The following is a 26,048-nucleotide window of genomic DNA, read 5'->3' on the forward strand; positions in this document are numbered from 1 at the left end:
TTGTAAATAGTGTGAAGTAGGGGTCAAGATTCTTCTTTTTCCCCATATGGATATGTAATTTACCCAGCACGACTTGTTTAAAAACTAATCTGTTTTCATTGCACCTGGTTCTCTTTTAATGGGATAAAGGAAACCTTGTTAGAAATGGTTAAATGATATAAAATGTGGTCTTTTCAATATTTTCAATTTATTCATCCTTTATATTTTCAAGGTTGATGAACCCAAATGTGATAATTCAGAATCCAAGGGAAACCTGGAGGTCAGTAACTTCAACTTTAGCTATTTAGGTTTAAACTCGTAATAGTAATTGGAGGTGGGGAAGGATGAGCTTAGCCTAAAATTTGAACTACTGTGAGAAACATGAAGTATTTTGTGTTATTGCCAATTTTTATCCAGCAGTTAAAGTCAGATAATTTGGGTTATAATCCAAGTTGTGATCATATATAGAATTTGGTTGATAATTATATTTAGGATTCAGAAGAAGAGAAAGGATTAAATATTAATATTTCTAATGTTTTTTGTTTTTTTTTTATCTAAGGGTACAATTTGTTTCCAGGTTCATGGTGTTCTTCCTGATACTTTGAACACAGTCAGAATGAGAGTCAAAACAAATAAGATATGCTACGAGGATGACAAACTCTGGAGTGATTGGACTGCAGTGATGAATATAGGTGAGGGAAAAGGATTTCATTAAAATTTAAATCATTGATGCATGGAAACTGAGCCGAAGCTAAAATAGGATGGGAGAAAGGATTGTTCTGCATTCTTTTTTCTTTTAAGATTTATTTATTGATTTTAGAGAGAGGAGGGAGAGAAAGTGGGAGGAGGAGTGGGAAGTATCAACTTGTAGTAGTTGCTTCTCGTTTGTGCCTTGACCAGGCAAGTCTGGGATTTTGAACCAGCAACCTCAGCATTCCAGGTTGATGCTTTTACCCACTGTACCACCACAGGTCAGGCAAGTGTTCTGCATTCTTGGTGTCAGCCAGAGAGTATTAACAACTGAAGTATATTTTCTATTTAATTACTGTCAAATCACTGAGGGTTAATTTGTAATATGTAGCTCTTTGAAAATCCACAATCCAAATGGTGTTGTCTTCTCTTCTGTCCTGTCTCCTTCTTTGGTAACAACCTGAACAAAAATATAGAAGGTAGGAATGATTAAGTCTGAACATTGTTCAATGCTAGAGGACTAGCCTATGTGCTGGTGATAGAGTCAAGAGTAAAACAGAAACCCTTGATGGCATTTAATAGAGATAATTGTGTATCTATTTGAAAAACAAATCAGTTTTATTTATTAATTGAGAGGCTGAAAAAGCTATGTGCCAGGCTCAAGTGTAGGATTGAAAAGACCTGTGCTTTATGAATGTGTATCATAAGATGGAGTGTAGGGTTTTATTTGACTGTAAATTCAGAATAACTCAACGTTTGACCCTTAAGTACCCTAAAGACATATGCAGTCATAGGCAGCAGTGTTGGTGTAACACATAAAACAAGGGCATGATGCAGGGTGGGACACAGTCTCCTGGCCACATCAGAAGTGTGCTGTGTTCATTCTGGGCACCACACTGTAGGAGATGCATCAGTAGACTAGAATCTATCCTTGAAAGGGTAATCAGGCTATTGAAGAGTCTCAAAATTTAGGGAGGAACAATTGATGAAGTAAGCTTGGGGAGTTATGATTGATAAATTCTTAACATTTGAGGTATTTCCAGGTAGAAGAGGAAATGGGCTATACTTTTTGTGACTCTATGGGGCAAAATAGGACCAAAGACTAAGGACTTTCTAACAGCTATCTAATAGTCACAAAGACAGGTTGTTGAGGTAGTTAATTCCCTATTAATTGAGAAATTGAACAAGCTATGTGCCAGACATGGTTGTATTAGTTATCTATTGTGGCATAAAAAATTACCCCTAAATATAATGGCTTTAAAAACACATATTTACCATCTCAGTTTCTTTTTTGGTGTAAGGAATCTGGGTATAACTTAGCTAGGTACCTCTCCTTATATTCTCTAATGAGGTTACAGTCAAGCTATCAATGGGGACTAGATCTACATCCGAAGGCTTGACTGGGGCTGGAGAATCTACTTCCAAGCTCACTACTAATGTGGTCATTGGGGAGCCTCAATTCCTCTCTGGCTGCTGGAGGGAGACTATAGCAGGATAAAGCGTATCCCCCCAAAAGATATGTTCAAGTTCCAACTCCTGCAACCTGTGAATGTGACCATATTTGGAAATTGAGTTTTTGCAGACATGATCAAATTGAGATGAGGTCATACTGGCTTACAGTGGACCCTAAATTCAATAACTAGTATTCTTAGAAGTGAGGATACACAGAAACATGGGGACATACAGACACACAGGGAAGAAGATCATGTGACGATGGAGGCAGATGGAGGGATGCAGCTGCAAGCCGAGGAACACCAAGGATTCTGGAGCCATGAAGCTAGGAACAGGCAAGGAGGATTTTTCTCTAGAGCCTTCAAAGGGAGCATGTTCCTGTTGATACCTTTACTTTGGACGTGTAGCCTCAAGAAATGTGAGAGAATATATTTCTGTTCTAAGCCAACCAATGTGTGGTGATTCGTTACAGCACTTGTTAGGAAATTAATAGAGAGGCCTCTCTCAGTTCCTTGCCACATGGATCTCCCCACAGGGCTGCCTCATGATGCAGCAGCAGCTGGCTTCTCCAAGTGAGTGATCCAAGCAAGAAAGAGGGTATGGGGGAGCACTCAGTATGGAAACCACTATCTTTTATAGCCTGACCTTGGAAATGAAATCCCAGCATCTGAGTGTTGCTACTCAGTTCTTTACAAATGAGTCAATTAGTCCAGCCCACCCTCCAGGGGAGGGGATTACACAAGGGTGTGACTCTTAGGAGGCAGGGATACTTTGAGATCATTTTAGAGGCTGCCTAAAACAATGATGTTAGGCCTTGATAATGTTTTCTAAGTGTTCATGCCCTAGTGGAAAAGATAAGTGAATAAATAAACATACTACATTTCATGTGTTAGGCATAACAAGGCAGTTAATGAAAGACTTAGGAATTGGACAGTGCTGGATTTGAGACTTGATTCCATCACTTACGAAACCCTTAGGGACAAGCCAGTAAACCACTCTGAGTCTTATCCTTCTCATCTGTATAAACAGGTGACAATATTATCTATCTCTATAGCATAGATATAAACATGTAGAAGCACCTAGTATGGTATCATACATATAGTAGGTGATAAGTAGTAGTAGTTGTTAGGATTATTTTAGGTCTTCTAATAGTATTAAGTAACCAATAAGAAAAGGTATTCATTGTTAATGAGATGACATATGAAACAGATATAACATGTTTATTAATAGTGTCTGAAACTGTTAAGATAAGGATATAGGGGAGGGAGTTGGGAAGGGGGTAGGGGGAAGGGAGTAAAGAGGGACAAATATAAGGTGACGGAAAATGATTTGATTTGGGTGATGGCTATACAACATAATCAACAGGTCAAATGCTATAGAAGTGTTCACCTGAAACCTATGTACTCTTCTTGATCAGTGTTAAATTTAATTTTCTAAATAATTTTTTAAAAGTCTTGGTTTCAGATAAATTTTTTCCTGTTTTGATGTTTTTGTCAGAGAATTTTTAAGGTGTTTATTCATTTATGGAGCTTCACTGGAGCAGGAGCCCCCTCCCAGTACTAAGATAACAGAAGATAAGATAATTGAAGGGTTTTGGAAAATGGTTGGGGTGCAGGACAGAAGTACCTGTGACCTTACCAGTCTAATAGAGCTGTTCCTTGGTTTATTTCTAAAAGGATTTTATTTCTCATATCTTTCTATTTGATTTTCATTTTCCAGGTAAGAAGACCAATTCCACACTCTACATAACCATGTTACTCATCATTCCAGTCATTGTTGCCAGTGCAATCATAGTACTTCTGCTTTATCTAAAAAGGTAGGGCAGCTGCTCGGGCAGGTTTGACAGTTTCTGCTGGCCTGGTTGCTAAGGTTATTAATCTGTGTGGGTGTTTGATATTTGCTCAGTTTGATATTTGCTCAGTATATTAAAGGCATTTGGGTTATAACTGGATTTTGATAGTATGGCATGGCAAAGAAGAAAATTATGCCCATTTTCTGGTGAGGAAAATGTTAGAGTAGTTTCCCAGGGCTTTGATCAGGGACTGCTCTGTTCACATGTGTTTAGAATTGTTGATGGAATCTATGGAACCTACTCTTTCAAATGCCCAATTTATTGACAGTTAGTTGGTAGCTGTTGGAATGAAGTTTTAGAAATGAAGACCATTGCTAACTAGATGACTTGTCTAGTATGAATGCAAAGTAGGTTGCTACTTAGTTCTGTAGGAACGAGAACGTCACCAAGTTGTCTGTATTATATGGTATTCATTCCTTGAGAATGTTTTCCTTTCTCTATTTCACCATAGGGACTAGTCTGGTGCTATAATTTGCTCTTTCAGTAAATACCTATGGTTGGAATAAGGTTATTAAGCTGAGTCTAAACTAATATATTATCATAATGTCAATAGTGTTTTGGCATTCATTTATTGAATGCCTGTTTATGTGCCAGTCATTGTCCTCATTGCTGGCATTAAGCAGTGAACAGGACAAAGTCCCTATCTACATTATAACAAATTATATTATATATAGCAAATTATATTATATATAAAACAAATGATATATAAAATTGTGTATATATAAAACTATGTATATATCAACTGTAGTTGGACTGTATATATATACATATATATATAATTCTATTATATACATAAAATAATCATAAACACTATGACTTCATATAGTGAGCAGTAATGTTGAGGGCGTGGTGGGGAGAAAGGCTAGATATTCAGAGAAAGAGTATTCCAAGCCAAGGGAACAGTAAGTGCAAAGGCTCCAAGGCTGGGATGAGCATCATGTGTCTTGTTGGAGTACAGGCAGTCCCTGAGTTACAAATAAGATAGATTCTGAGGTTTGTTCTTAGGTTGAATTTGTATGTAAAGTTGGAACAGGTACATTTGCCTATTAAATGCAACTTATACAGATGTTTGTCTTAACATAGTATTTCTTTATACCTTCCTGTGCATATAAATACTTAAACATTTTCAAATCCAACCTTAAACAATCTTTGATGATGCAGAAGATGATGGACTTGTTGGAGAGGATGGGACTGTGTTAGAGTCAGGGTTTGACTCTGTTGCTGGAGTCAGTTTCTTGAAGTCAGCATTGCGGGAGTTTTGTCCAGAGCTTTCCTCTTTCTCATCATAAATGGCCTCGCAGTATCTCAGGCCTTTTGTAACTGTACGGTAAACTCTGGTGAACCTCTCTGTATCAGGATCTTGCTCCTCTAACTGCCATTCCTGGTTCAATGAGATGAAAAGCATCAGCTAACTCTTTTGTAGAAAACTTTTCAGTTCTGGAGTTTCTAGGTCCCTGTTTCTTCCCTAAATGTTATCATCTGCTGCTCTAGTTCCATAAGGTCTTCATTAGTTAGGTCTCTTCCATGGTAGTCAAGTAACTCAATGATATCCTTTTCACTGATGTCCAACTGCATTTGATTGCCCATAGCCCTATGGCGCTCCATCCGTAAGTACAAATTGTACATAAGTCAGATGTTTGTAACTTGGGGACTGACTGTAGGGTATGCAAGGTAGAATGTGATAGGAGATGAGGTTGGAGAGATTGGCAGGGCCAGATCATGTACACCATGGCAAGGGGTTGAGATTTTATCCTGAGCATAAAGCAGTAAACTGGAGTTCTTAAGCAGGGCAGGGACATGATCTGTTTTACTGTCACAAAAGATTAATATATAGTTGCTGAATGAAGAATGGGCAAGAGTGGAAGCAGGCAGATTAGTTTAGGAGTAGTGCAGTGTTTGAGGGGAAAGATGAAGGTAACCTGGGCTAGGTGGTTGGCAATGGAGGTAGTAAGAACTGTTTTGATTGGAGATATATTTTGGAGATACAGTTGATAACACTAGCTGATGGCTGTGACCATCTGCTTCTCCGTGGAGGTGTAGGGGAAATTGAGGATTCAAGCATAACCCTTAGATTTTTAGCTTTAGCAAACTGAGTGAATGCTAGAACCATTTACTGTGGTGGAGAAATCTGTAAGGAGAGGTAGCTTTAATGTAAAAGTGAGAACTTCAGTTTTGAACATGAAAAGATTGAGACACCCATGAGATATCCAAATAGAGATGTTAAATAAGTAGTTGTATACATGATTCAGGACTTTATGAGAAGTCTTGGCTGTAGATAGAATTTGGGAAGTGCTTGGTGTGTAAATGGATGTAAAGCCCTAAGACCGGAAGAAAGTGCTCATAAAGTGAGTGAGATAAAGAGGACAAAAGGCTGAACCCTGGGCCACACCACTGTGTGGAGGCCTAAGAGATGAGGTAGTCCACCCAAGGGTTCTATATAAATAGTAAAAGTAGACCTGGCTGGGTGGCTCAGTGGATACAGTGTCCTCTCAACACACCTATGTCACAGGTTCGATCCCTGGTCAGGGCACATACAAGAAACAACCAATGAGTGCACAACTAAATGAAACAGCTAAGTGGAACCATGAGTTGATGCTTCTCTCTCTCTCTCTGTTTCTCTCCCTTCCGCCTCCCTCTTCCTTTCTCTTTCTCTCTCAAATCAATGGGAAAAAGTTTTTTTAAATAAAAAATATATATAAAGATAGAAGGGAGAAGTAAGAAAAAGAAACAGGTCCTGGCCAGTGGCTAGTGGATAGAGCATCAGCCCGGTGTATGGATGTCTGGGTATGATTCCCAGTCAGGGTACACAAGAGAAGCGACCATCTGCTTCACCCCCCTCTCTCTCCCCCTTCACTCCCTCTTCCCCTCCTGCAGCCAGTAGCTCGATTGGTTTGATTGTGGTCCCAGGTGCTGAGGATAGCTCAGTTGGTCTGAGCACATCAGCCTCAGGTGCTAAAAATGGCTTGGTACTCAAGCACCAGCCACAGATGGGGTTACTGGGTAGATCCCGGTCAGGGCACATGTGGGAGTCTGCCTCACTCTCACCAAAAAAAAAAAAAAAATAAATAAATAAAAAAAAGAAAAAGAAAAAGAAAAAAATAAAAGAGGAATAAACCCTATTCTCAGAAGATTATTTTTGTCAAAATTATAAATAGCAAACTCCCACCTGATAACTGAAGCATTATTATTATTAAATGATAGGATATCATACACACAATCATACCATGTGAGGTGATGGATATGTTAATTATCTTGATTGTGATCATTTCACAGTGTATACATATATCAAAACATCGTATCTTACATAACACTTGTATAGACAATTTTTATTTGTCAAGTATATCTCAATAAAGCTGGAAAACTTAAATATTTAGGTGTAAATAAGCTCCTTATCTTAAAGGTCCCTTTACCCACATTTGATGTTCCTCTTTTTTTTTTTTTTTTTTTAAGCAAGAGACAGAGACAGACAGAGGCAGACAGGAAGGGAGAGAGATGAGAAGCATCAACTTGTAGTTGTGGCACTTGAGTTGTTCATTGATTGCTTCTCATATGTGCCTTGACTGGGGGCTCAAGCTGAGCCAGTGACCTTGGGCTCAAGCTGGTGACCAGGGAGTCATGTCTATTATCCTACGCTGAAGCCAGCAACCCCCATGCTCAAGCTGGTGAGCCCACACTTAAGTTGGCGACCTTGGCGTTTCGAACATGGGTCTTCAGCGTCCCAGGTTGACACGCTATCCACTGCGCCACCACCTGGTCAGGCTAAGTGTGACATTCTTATGAGGTGAAAGATTTGATAAAAAATGTCTGTTTTCTTAAAGGCTCAAGATCATTATATTCCCTCCAATTCCTGATCCTGGCAAGATTTTTAAAGAAATGTTTGGAGACCAGAATGATGATACCCTGGTAAGCACTGACACCATGAGATTCAAATTTTTTTTGCGGGGGTGGGGGCACTATTGGATTTATTTTATGTTTGGTAAAATATACATTACATAACATTTACCATTTTAACCATTTTTTAGTGTACAGTTCAATGGCATTTAGTATATTTATAGTGTTGTGAAACCATCCTCCCAAACAGAAACTGTGCCCATTAAGCAATAACTCCCCATTTTCCCTAGCCCCTGGTAACCTCTGTTTTACTCTCTGTCTCTCTGAATTTGCCTATTCTAGGTACCTCATGCAAGTAAAACTCTTCACTGTGTGCCCTTTTGTGCTTGGCTTCTTCCACTTAGCATAATGTTTTCAAGGTTCATCCATGTTATATAGCATTTGTCAGAATCACATTTCAAACTTGATTATTTAGAACTACATTTTATCTAAAAGATTAATGAAGGACTGATTGAAAATGTTGTATCTCAGTCTGAGCATAGCATTTTGGAAGTCCCCAAACACTTTGTCTATCTCATATCACTTGACTTCATTCTCACTCTGGTGTGGGGGAAATATTTAATCCAAACATGTGGGGCGAGAAACTCTGTTATGAAACTAGCTCAGTAGGGGCTTCTGACTCTTGGATAATTTTTACAGCTTGATTTGGGGCAATGTAGAGATAGGTAAACAATTGAAATAGATTTTGTTCACGCTGTTGCCTGGAAAGCTGGCCTCTGAATGCATGGAAGTAAAGCAGATCCACCCCAATTGTTAGAGTTTGCTGCAAACTCTCAAATGTTAGAATTTGTGGCTAGAAATCCCAAGACCTTATGGGAACAAAGGAGTTTGACATTTCTCTAATAAATACGTTCACCCAAATAAAATAATGAAGACATTAAATGAAATAAATATCAAGATTGTTGTATGTATCTTAAACTAGTAATAACAGGCATAGGGCACTTACAGGGAAGTAGCTCAGCATAATAGGTGATAGCCTGGGCTCTGGAGTCAGATTGTCTGGATTCAAATCTCTGCTGTGTCATTTACCATCTATTTGATCTTATGTCACTTCCTTAACCTCTCTGTGCCTCGGTTTTCACATTTGTAAATGGGAGGTAATGAAATCCACCTGCCTCATAGCATTGTTATGTGGATTAAATTTATTTAATACATGAAAACCTCTTGGTGTGCCTGGCATGTTATAGATGCTTAGTTAGTGTTAGTGATTAGTATTACTATTGATAATACTTTGGTCCCCCCAAATTCTTGTAATAATGAGTGATTCACAGTGGTAACAATTACACGTGGCTAGGGAAAGAAGGTAAGGAGGCTGACATGGCAGCCGAGGACGATTCACCAAGTCATGGTCACAGACAGGGTAACCCTGCCGGACCCTGGGGGATAGGGCACAGCTAGGCAGGTAGGCCCAGGTTGGTTCAGAAGTCAGCTGCCTGAGGGGGAGATTGTGCACTGTAACTGAGGTGACTATGGCAGACAGTGGTTCTTCAACTTTAGTTGTGTCACAATAAAACAGAATGCTTGTAAAAAATATAGAATGCTGAGCCCTAGCTCTAGAAATCCTGATTCAGCAGGTCTGAGGTGAGGCCCAGGAGTTTGCATTTTTGAAAGGTGCCCACAGATGATTGCTATCCTGGCAAGATAGTCTGTGGCAAGACTTTGAAAATCACTGTTGTACTTAATTGCTTTAGGATGACCCCCGTCCCTTTCTTCAGTTCATTAGCTACTGTGAGAGGCCCTGGAGGTTGGGAATTGTGTGAGTACTCTAGCAACAATTGTAACCAGCTGTTGAAAATCTACTATGTGTCAGGCAGTGTACTAAGTGCTCTGCCTATATTCTCTTATTCATAATTGGATGTGAGGGCGATCTGGCTGTGACATCTGTCACCCCATTGATCGCCAGGGTTGATTCGGCTGATCTGGCTGGCTAGGCGGGTGTCCCCTTCCTCCCTCACCGCTCCATGTGCGTCCCTCCCGAAGCTGCGCACTCGGTGGAAGAGGACGACCTTCCCCACAAGAGGAGAGGACCGTTCTTCGGTCAAGGGTATACAAGTAGTTGCGCTCCCCTGCTAGAACCTCCAAACAAGTCTCAAGCTCTTATTCATAACCACCCTGTGGTGTAGGTGTTGTGCTCCCTTTTTACAGATGAGGAAATGGAGCTTCCGCAAGGTTAAGTAACTATACTGAGGTCACGCAGCTGGTAGGTGTTTAGGTGGGATTTGACCTAGGACTGTCTCTGATTCCAGAGTTCGCTTTTTCCACCATGCTGCATTGCCTTTTGTAAGACAGAATGCTTGTCCTCAAGAACCTCAGCCCCTTCAAAGAGTTCTGTATGATAGAAGTAGAAAGTTGGGATAGGGAAGTTTTGAGAAAAAGATGTAGGAAGGTATTAGGAATGTTATTCTGACAATAGTCAGCAGAGAACGGATTAAAGAGGGGAGACACTAACATGATAGCAAATTGTGTATCTAGTCCTGAATTTGCCCCATAGATGTTTTGTTTGGCCAGCGTGGTATGTTTATTTATTTATTTTTTCAATTTAGCATCATAAGCACACAGTCACTCTCCAGTTTATCTCAGGCCCTGCCATTCTCAATTCTCACTGTGATTGCACGTGTTGACCTAACATACTACCCCTGTTAGCAGAATGAAGACCAGTCAAAGTGCCATGACACAAATACCCAGTATCTGTGACATGTTTGGACTCACGAATACACACAAGACATGCCAACGAGTGCATCGATGAGATATAGATTTCCAGCCTGATAACTTTCTAAACAGTGATCATATCTGGTGTTAACAAGTGGGTGGGGAACTTGAATTTTTTGTGCACCCCTGGGGGATCTGTGAAATGCTATATATTCTTGCGGGAGAGCAACTTTGTAAACTGTAACAAGAATCTTTGATCTTGTAATTACACTTTTAGGAATCTATTATAAGAAAATAATCCAACAGTGGCACCAGGATGGTCAATGCAGCATTTGTAACATGAAAAATTAGAGCAGAAAAGCAAATTCTGGAGGGAAAGGAGGAGGGCATTGGGGGGAAGTGGGCAAGGGGGATGTATTCAGTGGGACACTTGAATCTATATAAACACAATAAATTAAAATCAATAAAGTATAAAAAAATCAGAAACCAGTGAAACCTCAGCAAATGAAATTAGTTTTTAAAAAGTTAGGTTTCCAAAGCATTTAGTGTCATAGTAAAATATTCATGATATAAAAGTAAGAAACATTATAAATAGGTAGTGTATTATCCTAATTTTTAAAAAATGAATGAATATCTATATAGAACAAAGAGTGGTTGAAAATGGATCAAAATGATCATCTCTAGGCAGAAGGATTGTGGATAATTGGTAACATTCTCTCTCTTCCTTTCTGAAATGTCCAAATTGCCTATAATGAGCCTGTATTACTTTTATGATAATAAGAAACCCTGTATAAGTTATTAAGGGAACAGAAAATATTCTAGTCATCCACCTCTGAAAGATAATAGGGACTTGAACCAGGGTAGTAGCAGAGGAAATTGATGGAGGAGACATTGTTCAAGGAAACTCATTAGACTCGGTGAGTCTGTGTGGGTGATGAAAAGTGGGGAGAGAGTAAAAAATAATTTCAAGATTTCAAGCCTCAGTGATAGTGTGAACGATGGTAACATTGACAGCTAAATCAGATCAATTATCTTCCTCAGAGATGAGAAAATTGCTCTTTTTCAATTGCTGTCTAGAGGATAACACGTTGCCCCAATGAGTCAGATAATGCTGTAATTTAGTGAAGCAGACACACTGACAAGATGGACCACTAAAAGCATATGATGTTTTTGTTTGTGATGGTTACAGACCATTAAATAAAATCAGTGTTTTAAACTAAAAGTATAATAAAAATGCCAGACTGGCTATAGGGCAATAGAACATATTTTTATGTTTCTTTTTTAACCGAATAAACAGTCTTCTTTCTCTAAATGGCAGCATTCCTCCCAAATTGAACTGTAACTCTAGCGAGAAAGACTAACCTTTTATTTCTAGAATCATCGAATTATCGAATGTACATAGCCCCTAGAGTTCATCTAATAAGGTGGAGACTTACATGGTTAATTATATTTCTTTAATTATAAACTTTCAGAACTCTAAAGTCTGGTCCTACCCTCTCACTTGAGAGATGAGGACATTGGGGAAATTTCTCAAGGACTAGTCCATAGGGAGAAAACTGCAGAACCTGATCAGGAAGCTGTTATAGCCCAAGTTATCAACTCATAATCCAAAGAAATAATCCATGCCCTTTCTAAATACTTCCTTCCACACTACACCATCAATAATGTTTTTTAAAGAAACTCATTTAGGTGTGGCCACAAATAAATTAAAACTGCTGTGTAGTTTTTCTTAAGGTTTCTAGTGTTTTGACAATGTTTTGTTCATCACTGTAGTAACATTTTGGACAACAGTATTTATTCCTGTTCCTTTGCTGTTTGCCTTTTCTCTGTGACTAATTGGGCTGCTGGCCATATTGGGGAGGGGGTGCACACAGGGGATTGCGTCTCCTTTGCATCTGTGTTTTCTTTTCATCCACAAAAGAAAAAAGATCTCTTCTTCCCCTGCTTCTTGAAAACCAATTATATTTTCAGAACTGTGCCAGTTTTGCATTCCTAATGGGAAAGCAGCTTTTTAACTTGGAGTAGACTTCAGATAATTTTTTTTACACTTCAGTATATCTCTTTATACTTTTGTTTTTAAAAATTTTATTTATTGATTTTTAGAGGAGAGAGAGAGAAAGAACTGGGGGGAGTGCGAAGCATCAGCTTACAGTAGTTGCTTCTTACAAGTGCCTTGACCATACCTCGGCAAGCCCCGGTTTCAAATTTGCGACCTCAGCATTCCAGATGGAGGCTTTAGCCACTGCGCCACCACAGGCTAGGCAGTATATCTCTTTAAAAACCAAGAATGCTATCCTGTGTGGCCAAAAGAGCATGATCACACTCTAAGAATTATGCAGTTCTTAATATCATCTAATACTCAGTCCAAATTAACATTTTCCAACTGTCCCAATTGTCAGGAGACAGGTGATAAGTATTGAGTTGTCTCACCAGTAGTGAGGCTAAGATTGACAGCTGTATTTAAGGTGATACCAGCATGTTCCCTCTTGCCATCTACACTCATCCCCCGCCCCTTGCCAGTGAATGATAATCTGTGTGGTGGCATGTTAGCACCCCGACAACTCTTCAGCTAATGCTTTTTATGCCACTTGATACCCTTGCTTGAATCACTAATTACACTAGGGGTCGTGAAATGTTGGTTTTTGTCATCTGTCATTTAATCTACATTGATAAACTGGCACTCTTCTGTAAAGCACGGCTTTCAGTCATCAGCTGGACTCTGGTTGTTCTAAAATTCAGTTTCTGCTACAAAGGCAGGAACTATGTTTAATTCTCTCCCTTTAATTATCGATTTTTTTAGCATTATCAAATACCCTTTCCTTTAATTGTTCACATAAGGAGTTTGTTTGTTTTTTACATTGATAGTCTTATTACATTACCTTGATTATTGTCAACAGTTTTATTATAAATCTTATATTTTTGCCAGCTAACGTAGGTTTTAACTACTGAGATTTCTGAGATTTCAAGAATAAGCCACAGCTAGCTCAGTTATGACTTGTGATCAGTGCTTCCGTGAAAAGAAGTAGGCTTGTATAGAAGGATGACGTCAATTCATGATATGTTGAGTCTGAGATGTTTACAGAACACCCAGCTGACAACAGTGGCCTGGGTCTTAGGAGATGAGTTGTGAAGCGAGTAATATATAATATATATTTAGTGGTTTTTACATGGGATCAAAATATGTTCTTCTCTAACCTTTTCTTACAAAAGATGCCCAATAGTCCGTTTCATAAATACTTTATTAAACTAATGTTTTGCCATACTTAAGCAAACTCTGAAGAACTTAATATTTATTGCAAAAGCCTTTGTACATTTACAAAGGGTTTCTCTAATTTGTTATATTCTCTAATTGTCGATTTTTAAAGTGAGGAGTTGGATTATTATCCATCACAAACGGTACCAAATTAGTCCTCTCTGTACCACATTGAACAGTTCTTTTTTGAAATTGCAGTAATTTTAAGGCGTGGGACCTACAATTCATATTGTTCAACTTCCTGTTGGGAATGTTGCTCTGAAGAAGACTGGGATGTGTAATCAGTTGACTTGTATACAAAAGGCCAGTGTTTTGCGTGGTGCTTAGGTGCATGAAACCCACTTAACAAGACCTTGAAAGTACTCTTCAATTGAGAATTGATGTTCCATTATCCTATGAAGTTTACTTCTTGAAAATATTTTAAAAAGCCTGTACGTGACTTGCAACTAAAAGTTGTGTTAGCCTCCTCAACACTGATTTCTCTCATTATGATGTTTTTCATCACTGGCCATTATTCTGTTGTTGATTACCTTGTTTAAAAAATCAGCAGTGTGAGAATTAAAGTATGAACTGATCATTTCCTGGAACTATACTTTTTTCTATAAGTAATTTTAAAATTACACCCACATATAATTTACAAAATTGAAGAACAGGTCAGAGCCTTTCCATCTGTTCCTTTTATCTTACATGGTCGTAGCCATAATAGCAGTGCTCGGGGGCAGATCATGATGCTGATGGTGAGGGAAAATGAGAGTAATCCTTTTCAGAAATGAAGGCAATTGAAAAAAACAATGTGTCCTTCGAAACCTTTCCTGCTGCCGTGTTCATCTCACTGAAGCAGACTGCTTTATTCCTGTGCAGCCCAGAAAGCAATGAAAGGAACATTCGTTCAGGATATAGTTTTAAAAATTAAAATGTTTTCTTTTAAAGCAATATATATATTCATTGTAGATAAATTAGCCATACAGATAATCAAAAGAGAAACATCACTCAATCCTACCACCCAGACATAATCGTATTTAATGTGATATGAACATAGAAAAACAGAAATAACTTTTATTAGTAAATGGAATAATAGCAGTAACAAGAATAATAGTAATTGGTCATACTTACTGAACTTTCACTGTGTACCAGGTACTTTTCAAAGTGCTTCACTCGTTAATTTCTTCTCCCATCTGCGGTAGGTATTACCTCCGTGGTACAGATGAAGAAAGGGAGGCACGAGGGGGATTACATGGAACTTGTTCAAGGTTGTAGTGCTAGTACAAGGCGGAGACAGGACCCACACTTCACCAGCAAGTGTCAGAGCTGGGATCTGAACTCAGGCATCTCGATTCCCCACTCGGCACTTTTAACCAATCATATGATGTATTTTAATGAAATAGTCATATTTCATTTTATTTAAATTTAACAGGTGGGAAAGAAATAGATGAAACTAAAGGAATTTCTGAACTTCCGGCAAATTATGAGTTTTAATGATTATTGAAAAGAGCATTTTTTCCATATGTTCTCCCCCATTCTTTCCCCATTTTTAAAGTTGCTCAGTATCTACATTGTCACTGCATAAGGCCATTATGTATTATATTGTGTCCCTTCTACCCTTATCTGTTTAGGTATGTATTTGATGTTTGCTACCGGTCTATGTGTCTCTCCAGTCATTTTGGTTGTTTGATTTTTTCCAAGAAGGATTCAGAGGACCAAAATTTCCTGAAATATTCATACATTGATGGATTTTGCTGCATCAATAACAGAAAATCATTTTAGCTGGATAAAAAGTCTATGACTCACACATTCTTGCCTTGGGTATCTTAAATATGTCATTCTTTTTTTATTTTCTGGCATAAAATGTTGCTAAAGTCTGCTGACAATATATTTTTCTTTCTGTATTAAAACACTTGGGTTTTATTTATTTATCTATCTATCTATTTGTTTGCTTATTTATTTATTTGCCTGATTGTCAAAAGATTTGTTTTCTTCAAAGGCCAATAATGTTACCAGAATATATCCTGATGTTGTTGCTCATTCTGGGTTAAGTGTCCAATGGATATGATGTGCCTTTTCAGTATGTAGTTTCAGATTTTTAAAAAAATTTCAGTAAAAATGTCTTCACTTATAGACTTTAGTTATTCTGTTTCCTTCTTCTTTTTTTGTCTGTCTTTGATATTTGCCCATCCTCTTGAGTAATTTTTTTTTATCATGTTCATTTCTTTTAGATTAAACTAATCCTCCTTTTCATCTTCTGTTTCTTTTAAGGTATTATCTGTTGTGTTTATTTGCTCCTGTGTTCTTTCTAGCTTAGTCTTCATTTCTGAAATGATTTGCTTTTACTGTTTATTTTTTCTTGCATTTTATCATGTCATTTTTTTCTTACTCTGCATTTTTATATCCTTCCATACCACATAGATTTTTTCATGCCATATCACATTTTCTTAATATGTTTTAGCTAGATTTTAAATACTAGATTTTAATTTTCATCATTTTTGGTGGACATAGCTTTCTGTCTTGTTTTAATTTTGTAAGGATATTATTCTGTTGCTTATGTTTACATGAAATCATTTTCCTGAAGTTTTAGAAGGAAGTTTGATTTAGGATATATATTTTTTTCTAATTTTATAACTATAGAGTTCCATCTTTTATTGTTTCTGAGAATTGTTCAAAATTATAGCTAATTGCTTTCTGTCTCTTCTATCTGAATTTTTTGTTTTGTCTCTCTTATCCCTTGCTTGGCCAATGTGGAGTCCATTCCCAGCAGTTTCTCCTCAGAGTGGGACTTTGCCCTGGAAGGGAGCTTTGTGTGGCTTTGAGAGTTCTTGGGCCCAGGCAGCTCCTGGCTGTACCATGGACTCCTTGCACTCAGTCACTCTTTAAAGATGCAAACCCCTGTGGGCCTCAGTTGTCCATAAATTAGCTTGCTGAGGTTTGAGAGAGTTATTTCCCAGTTCTCAGATCTATCAGCTGCCCTGCTGATTCTCGCTGCAGACACTTCCACAGCTGATACCATTTTGCTCTTGAAAGGATCTCTAATTTGTCCCCAGCTCATATTTCAGGGTTTGTGAGGGAATGATTTTCATCTGGTTTTGTTGTAGATTGTGTCCATGGATTTTGGTTTTGCTTTCCTACTTGCAGTTTTTATGGTGGCATTTGGGGACTCCAAAAACCATGCTGCCAACCACCACCTTTGTTCAAGGATTTCTCTCTAAACAATGCACCATAGGCCAAATCCTGCCACTTGTTTGTGTACAGCCTGCAAGCTAGAAATGGTGTTTATACTTTTAAATATTTGAAAAAATATCTAAAGAAGAATACTACATCATGGCACATGAAAATTATATAGAATTGAAATCTCAATGTCTATAAATAAAGTTTTGTTGGGCTCTAGCTAGGTATTTGGTTGGAGCATTGTCCTGATGCACCAAGGTTGCAGGTTCAATCCCCAGTCAAGAATCAACCAGGTCACACATACAAGAGTCAACCAAATCAACCAGTGAATGCATAAATAAATGAAACAACAAATCACTGTTTCTCTCTCTCCCCCTCTCCCCACCCAAAATAAACAAATAAATAGATAGATAGATAAAGCTGAAACCTGAAAAACATCTCATGGAATAAAATCTTGTTCTCTATTAATAAAAAAATAAAGAACTTTTGTTGGAACACAGTTATGCCTGTTCATTTATATATTATTTATGACTGAGTTCAAGCTACATTAGCAGAGTTGGCGTTATTGGGACAGAGACTATATGGTCCTCAAAGCTGAAAATATTTGTTATCTGGCTATTTACAAAAAAAACCAACTTTACTAACCCTGGCTCTATAATATACTTTTCAGTGGTTAAATAGTATTATATTGTGTGAGTATATCATAATGTACTTAACAAAGTCTCTATTATTGGGCATTAAGATGAATTCTAAATTTCATTATTCTAGGCATCATTTCACAGTTAATACTAGCAGATATATTTTATTACTTTCTTGGGATAAATTGTTACAAGTAAGATTGCTGGATCAAAGGACAGTATGTGCATTTTAAACACTTTGGTATTGACAAATTGTCATCCAGAAAGGAAATACAGGTTAAATATCTGTTCAGGATACTGGTTAAATATGTTATTGTGCATTCATGCAATGAGATATTATGTAGAGATTTAAAAAGATGAGGTAGATCTATTTTACTAAAGTATAAAAATAGATAATATATGCTGTCAAACACTGGTTGCATATATAGGGTCTCATTTCTTCATAGTAAAGAAACGGAGACACTAGAATACACACACTTAAACATTTTAAAGAAGCATGGATCACAACTTAATTGTACCAATTTATATACCTATCAGTTTACCAGTGGTATGTCTGAATGGCTGTTTTTCCATGCTTTTGCCTGAATGTATCTAACTTAAAAAATCTTTGCCAACTTGATATGTGAGGAAAGGGCATTTTGTTTTAATTTACATATCAACTTTTATATTTTTTATATGTTCATTGGCCTGCATTGATTCTTCTGTGCAATTCTTGTTCCTTGTCCATTTTTCCCTGCAGTATTTATCTTGTCCTTGAGGGATTGTAAAGCTCTTTTTATATATCAGATATTAATTCTTTGGCTTGTCATCTGTGTTTGCTTTTGTCATTAGTGATGTACAAATATTTTTTTATCTCATATGAAGTCAAATCCTTTTTTTTTTCTCAATATAGAGTTATCTTTATTAAAATTTTTATTATTCTAAAACAGCATGAATAATAACGGCATTAAAACTCAATCTATGGATGTTCTTCGTAGCATCATGTGGTCAAAAGAATATAATGTCTGCTTAATTTTATTTTCCAATAAAATTTGTTCCCAATTTGTTCTAGATATAATCTCCAGCTGTCCCAGAGCGACACACCCTAAGTGCTTAGAAATCTTATTTTTTTTTATGTGTAGAAAATTCTATCTACCTCATTTATATAAGTGTTGCCCAATATATTTTTCTAGTACTTATTTGATTTTTGTTTTTTAGATTTCAGTCATGAATCCATAGGCAATTTATCTATGTAGGCTGTGAAGTAAGGTTTAACTTTATTTTTCAAATACTTAGCCAGTTGTCTTAGTGCCATTTATTGAATAAGCCATTTTTTTGAGGTTATATAATTTCTTCAGATTTTTTTATTAGAAATCTGTGCATTTCTTATTTTTTTGAAATCAGGTTTGTTGATTTGCTTTTTCCATACAATAAAATTTACTTTAAAAAACATTGTAAGAATCTTAGGAAATGAATGCAATTTTATAGCTACCTCTCTTATCAAGATGTAGAACATATCCATCACTCCTCCAAAAGTTCCCTTTTGCCCCTTTGCAATCAACCCTTATTCCCTCACCCTACACCCTTGAAATCACTGATCTGTTTTCTGTTCGTAAAGTTTTGCCTTTTCCAGAATGTCATATAAATGGAATCATGCAGCACATAGTTTTTGAGTTTGCCTTCTTTCTTAGCATAATGCACGTAAGAGACATCCATGTTGTTGTGTGTATCAATAGTTCATTTGTTTTTAATTTTTATTTTTTGTACTTTTCTGAAGTTGGAAACAGGGAGGCAGTCAGACAGACTCCCGCATGCGTCCAACCGGGATCTACCCAGCATGCCCACCAGGGGGCAATGCTCTGCCCACCTGGGGCTTCGCTCTGCTGCAACCAGAGCCATTCCAGTGCCTGAGGCAGAGGCCACAGAGCCATCCTCAGCGCCCGGGCCAACCCTGCTCCAATGGAGCCCTGGCTGTGGGAGGGGAAGAGAGAAACAGAGAGGAAGGAGAGGGGGAGGGGTGGAGAAGCAGATGGGCGCTTCTCCTGTGTGCCCTGGCTGGGAATCGAACCCAGGACTTCTGCACACCAGGCCGACACTCTACCACTGAGCCAACCGGCCAGGGCTAAAGTTCATTTGTTTTTATTACTAGCAGTATTCCATAATATGGTTGTACCATACATAGTTTATTTAATCATTCATTTATTCAAGGACATTTGGGTTGTCTTCAGTTTTTGGCTTTTATGAGTAAAGCTCCTATAAAAGTTCATGTAGAGGTCTTTGTGTGGACATATATATTTCTCTTGGGTAAACACATGGGATTGGGATTTCTAGGTCATGCCGTAAGCATATGTTTTACTTTAGAAGAAACTGTCAGACTATTTTCAGTGGCTATACTATTTTATGTTTCCACAAACAATATATGAAAGATTCAGTTACCGCAGATTCTTGTCACTTGGAACTGTCATTATTTTTTTTTTTTATTGATTGATTTGTTTTTTAGAAAGAGGAGAGAGAGAGAGAGAGAGAGAGAGAGAGAGAGAAGCAGGAAGCATCAACTCATAGTAGTTGCTTCCTATATGTGCCTTGACCAGGCAACCCTGGGGTTTTGAACCAGCAACCTCAGCATTCCAGGTTGACGCTTTATCCACTGTGCCACCACAGGTCAGGCTTGTCAGTATTTCTTATTTTAGCCACTCCACTAGGAGTATCAGCGTTATATAACTTATTTAGACTAGTGGTTTTCAACCCAGTGGTTATTATACTCTATAATCTCCATACAACATCAGGGTGGTTAACTTTTTTGTGGACTGGCATGAAATTTCTGGCATACCAGCACCAGTCCATGGACCGGAAGTTGATAATCACTGATTTAGACTAATTTGGATGTTTCCAGCAGTGTTTTCCAACTCATTTCCCCATAGGCTTTCTAAAACTGAATGGTTTTTATTTGCTTAGTCCAACCCCACTTGCTCAACCTGAGGCAGCTGAATAACCATTGTTGCTCTTGTTTCTATTTTTCTTCTTTCTGTTTCCTTTCCTAGGCTTATAGAACAGTAGAACATAAAATCAGAAAAGGAACTTAGAAATAATTTAGGCAGGGTTTGGCAAACTGTTTCTGTAAAGGAGAGTTGTCTGTATCTGTGGAGGTTGATTCCAGGGACCCCTGCAGATACCAAAATCCAGGATGCTCAAGACCCTTAACTAAGATAACATAGTTGCATACAGGTTGCCCACCACATGTGCAGATTACCAACCTTGAATTGAAAATACTGTTTTTGGTCTGGGGTTGGTTGAATCTGTGAATGTAAAACCTGAAGATAAAAAGAGCCAACAAAAGATATTTTTGATTTAGCAAGCCATTGGTCTCTGTCACAGCAATTCAACACTGCTGTTGTATCAAGAAAGCAGCCATAGACAATACAGCAACCAGTGGGTGTGGCTGTGTTACAATAAAACTTTATTAACAAAAACAGATGGTCTACTACTTTGGCCCTTAGACCATAAGTTTGCTGACCCTTGGTTTAGTCTAACAACTTTCTTTTACAGATGAGGGGACTGAGCTCAGGTTATACCCTTTCTCTTGACTTAAAAGTAAAGACAGCAAGGACCCCAGGATATTGGCTTAAATTGAGTTCAGGGTGAGCTTAATTTATGCATAATAATCCCCTGTTCTAGCAAATGGTGTTACATGAAGCTGTTAATATAGTGTCTTTCGAAAGTTTTAACTGCACTAAGATTTTTGGGATATTTAACACTGCCATTTACTAAGATGCTAGTTGACTTTTTGAACTCACTATATCCCTGGAGCAGTGGTCAAATTTGATTGGTAAGAAATGAAGGTAAAAACAGTTAAAGTAAGAAAAGTATGTCAGCCTTTTATTCTTCTTTAACAGACTTTGTTTTTAACTTTAGAGATGTCCAAGTGTGTTTATTTTTAAAGATACCCATTCAGTGTCACATAACAATCCCATGCCTTTTCTCTCTTTAAGATTCACTCCTGACTGTTTTGTTTCATTAATTTTTAAATAGATGAAGATTCTTAGGTCAAAAGAAAACGTAACAGGAAACACACACTCATGGTTCCTTGCACACAAAGCTAGAAATAAGCATTGCCTGTGAGTACTCAGGGAAAGACGTTATTTAGAAAGTCATCGGTGTTTGTTTTGTTTCCTTTCTTCCAGCACTGGAAGAAGTACGACATCTATGAGAAGCAAACCAGAGAAGAAACTGACTCTATAGTGCTGATAGAAAACCTGAAGAAAACCTCCCAGTGACGGGAATAATTTATTTTAACCTTCAATGTGACCTTGTGACGATTCATCGCATTCTCCATTCACTATCTGGGAACTTGTTAAACATAAATCGCAACTACTGGACCATTTAAAAACAGGAAGCTCGTAAGAGCCACAGGTTTTTATGTTGAGCTATGCACCAAAAAACTAAAAATAACAGGCCCTTTGGAGAAGAAAGTGGAGTTATTCTCATTGAATTATAAAAGCAGGCATCCTTTTGTGAAGGTTTCAAGCTAGGGGGCAAAGCAAAAAGTGATGATGACAGTCGAGTTAGTCTTACCAAGAGTTCTGACAACTTCCTGAGGGGTCTGTGCCTGCTTTGAATTCTTTGTGTCAAACAGTAGCAACAAATTTTACTTGTGGGGGGAGCTCGTGTTTCGGTGCAAATGCTAATGCCAAACTTGAGTCACAGAGAACGTCTAGCAAACAAAATTGAAACAAAAAAAATCTGTTCTCTGTTGTTTGGGATTCTTTTTAGTAATGTTTTTGGCTTAAAATAGAAGAGTCCGGAATCAACACCCCGTCCACAGCATTTTCCTCTACTTTGAAAGGTCCAGGCATCAGTGTTGGCCATGATGATGACAACTACAGAAAAAGCAGTGGCCACTTCTTTTACCAAAACCTTTCAAAGCCATTGAAGGCTTTTCTAGGGAAGCAGAGACAGAATGACTTATTGGATAGTAGAGTTTGAACCACTGTGTTCTCTAGTGATGTATTATTTACTCTTTCTTCACCTGTGCTACTTCAATCAAGTATTTCCAATGTGTCCAGATTGGGCCAGGCCCTCAGGTGTGCAGTACCTCTCTCAAAGGAATGGCCGTCTGGTTGGGACTCCTCAGTTCTTACCACTTTCTTTTTAGCCACCAGTCCTCTTTCAGACCTTTCCATTCCCTGATCCCCATACCCGATCTCCCCTTTTGCACTTTCCCTTGTAGTCTTTCACCTTTCCATAGATGTGAGAATGTAAATCCGCTCAGAGCACCTAGAGGAGCAAGGAGTGATTTGTATGTCAGGAAGAGTGTGAGGAGACTGAGAAACAATGACGAGTTCTTGCCTATTCTGTCACTTTTGTGTGAATCTGTGTTTATTCGACAGTCTTGGTCTTCAGCATTTACTATTTCTCTGCATATTTTCTAAACAGTAAAGAGATGTTATCTTCACTTAGAACTTTGCTGTTTGCTTGATAAAAATAATAGTTTTGTTTTTCTCTTTTCTCTTACTGTCACAAATAGTAGGTTTCCTGTCTTATATAGATAGCCCACATCCAAGGCTCCAGCGTTTGTATGCATTATGTTTGTGTATGTTAGGGTTCCATTCTCACACATCCCCGTAACATATATATTCCCTCTACTCCTCCTTCTTCCAAATTTAAAGGAGTATGAAGATGGCATTGCCCCCCAACCACTTCAATCCTTACATACATAGACTCAGATTACTGGTAAGAACTTGAGAAATTTATATCACCAGTTCTCCAAACACACCCATTTGTATTAATCTGATGGTGCTACTTGTAATTCCTGCTGTTAGGGGAAGGGAGATCAGAGGTCTCTGCTCTTCATAGATTTGGGGAAAAGTGGCAGCCTGTCACACTGCAGAGGGTAGGTCCCAATTTCTAAGAAAATTGGGACTCAGAACGAGGGTAGGTGCCAAGGTGTTACCTCCCCGCGCTTTAATTTTTGAGGTCAGATTGAGGCTGGGAGGCAAGCATGGATGTCCCACTCTGTTCTGCTGTTCTCTAAAAGAAATACTTAGTTTTTCTTTGTAGGAATGAGATTACTTCCTAGCCAGGTCTTTTATAATTCTCTGGGAAGCAAAACACCGAGATGCCTCACCCAAAGACATTTTTCCTGTTGCCTTATTTAAAGGGAAGTGTGTGTGTGGGGTGTTGTTTTGATATTCTTATTACTCAAGGAACTACTGATGCTGACAGTCATGCATCCTGGGAGTGGAGCAATTGTATTTGTTTCCATCCTGCTCTTTTAGCAGGAAAATAGTTGAGGGAAAAGGGGGCAGTGGGTCATGGGAATAGCTAGCTAGCTATGTCTGTTTTATAATTGTTGAAAAGTGATCCCCAGGAATTGCAAGCTCTTGGAGACTTTAATACAAGGTGGGGAAAATGCAGGTTTACAGTTCGTATGGACAGTAACATAATAATGAATAAATAATAATACAAGAATAAACTCTGTTTTTTGTACTCACAACTGTAAACCTACTTTTGCCCCACCCTGTACATCAATAGGATCTTCATCACCTGTAGGAAACTAGTAGGTGCCTGTACTATTTTATGTCTAACCTATATAGATTGTTTTTCTCTGCATACCTAAGTAACCCTACTGTAAGAATGTTCATACTTACCCTTTCATTCAGATAAGTGTTTTCTTCATGTGGGCGCTAAAGGGATATGTGAACCAATGTTAATATTTTTGGTAATGCCTTCAACTAGGGATCATTGTGTTTAACTTCTTATAAGAAAGCTTGAATAAAATAAATATTGTCTTTTTATATGTCTCCCAAATGGTTTATTTTGGTATTTTTGGAGGGGAAAGTATTATGAAGAGTGGGTGGCAGAAAAAAATTGGAGTTAAAAGAATGAAAGTGATGCCCCGGCCAGTTGGCTCAGTGATAGAGCATTGGCCTGGTGTGTGGACATTCCGGGTTCAATTCCTGGTCAGGGCACACAGAAGAAGCAACCATCTACTTCTGTACCCCCCCTTTCTCTGTTCCTCTCTCTCTTCCCTTCCTGCAGCCATGGCTCGATTGGTTCAAGTGAATCGTCCCCAGGTACTGAGATGGCTCCCTGGAGCCTCTGCCTCAGATGCTAAAAAAAGCTGTTACGAACATGGCCCCAGACAGGGGTTGCCAGGTGGATCCTGGTCGGGGTGCATGTGGGAGTCTATCTCCCCTCCTCTCACTTGGAAAAGAAGAAGAAAAAAAAAGGAATGAAAGTGAAAAATTTCAAGATAGCTATTTTATCTTATAACCATTTATCATAAGCTTCCCTGGTGTTCTCAGTATGATTATGTTTTCTGATAAGGCCATGCACTTAGTTTAATATTAATACAGCCTTTGCAAACAGTAATTAAAGGGACATAAGTGTTTGATAAATTGTAGTTATGATACTTAAGGAAAACAGAAAACTGGTCCTTTCAATATTAAGCTTAAAATAGGGTACAGTATACTTAAGAAAGCTGTCATGGTATACATGAAGGGGGATCCCCTAGTTACAAATTAATCACATCAGCAGATTAGATTTGAGGCTAAGAAAATCAGTTCTCAACAGCTGTTCTCTTAAGAGATGGATGGTGATGTGGTTTCAGATTTTCTATAACCAAACCAAAGTGGTTTGAATGTCACAGAGGGTTTTTTCCCCACATTTGTGTTAAGCTTTAGGAGTGGGTCCTGAGCCAGACCACATTTGTTACTCTGAATCTTCACAGGATCCAAACCTAAGGATGTGTGTAGGGGGTACTGATCTTAGTCAGGTTAGTTCTGTTAACTATCTAGAATGATCCAAGAAGATTCTGGATCATTTGCCTCCAGATAAATATAGTTTTGTTTTTCACAAGAAACCTTGTAATTCTTAATATCAACACACTGACTATTATGACAGAAAACATTTCACTGAAGACCCTTGGGGCTGTATTTCTGTATGAGATCTGTGGAAAACAAATTCCTGTAACTACATACACAGCCACCCTATCTCACTCGGTGGGGAGAGGAGTCAGAATGGTTTAAGCACATTGATTTCCAGAGTCTCTTTTTTTTTTTTAAACCCTAATTACTAGATCAAGCAAAAACTTTTTTTTGTGATTACTGTGGCTATATTTTGGCATGCTTTTACTTGAAGGGAGGAGTTTTAGTGACGTTTGGATATACTAGCTATTTTTGCTATCAATCCCCAAGATGATTTCTTCCTGAAGACTCTTTGGCTTCTTTCCTAATGGCCGTGCTTTTAATTTACCAGCAATAGCAATAGCAACATATGTCACTTCTAGTTTTCAACATTTATTAGATAGGCCATTATATAAAAAGAGGATTACAGTGGTGCCTTGAGATATGAACAGACCAACATACAATTTTTTTTTTAAAATATGAGCTGTGACTAGGTCCATATTTTTGTTCGAGATCTGAGCGAAATTCTGAGATACGAGTAGAGATTTGAGAAGCTGCCGCTAGTTGGCATGTTGGCACACGGGTCCAGTATCGGCAGTTTG

At 38.1% G+C, this 26,048-nt stretch overlaps 1 protein-coding gene across 1 annotated transcript in view; it reads left to right on the forward strand.

Annotated features, from left to right (window-relative positions):
• The window catches only part of IL13RA1 (interleukin 13 receptor subunit alpha 1), a 61,569-nt gene extending 37,220 nt beyond the window's left edge, over nt 1-24,349 (forward strand). The window contains exons 7-11 of the mRNA XM_066357344.1: nt 212-259; nt 539-671; nt 3,841-3,937; nt 7,792-7,876; nt 21,724-24,349. Coding sequence (XP_066213441.1) covers nt 212-259; nt 539-671; nt 3,841-3,937; nt 7,792-7,876; nt 21,724-21,816 — 456 coding nt within the window. The 3' untranslated portion in view covers nt 21,817-24,349. The remainder of the gene's footprint in view (nt 1-211; nt 260-538; nt 672-3,840; nt 3,938-7,791; nt 7,877-21,723) is intronic.
• The last annotated feature ends 1,699 nt before the right edge of the window (nt 24,350-26,048 follow it).

This window comes from Saccopteryx leptura, chromosome X (assembly GCF_036850995.1).
Source record: "Saccopteryx leptura isolate mSacLep1 chromosome X, mSacLep1_pri_phased_curated, whole genome shotgun sequence".
NCBI classification, from domain to species: Eukaryota; Metazoa; Chordata; class Mammalia; order Chiroptera; family Emballonuridae; genus Saccopteryx; species Saccopteryx leptura.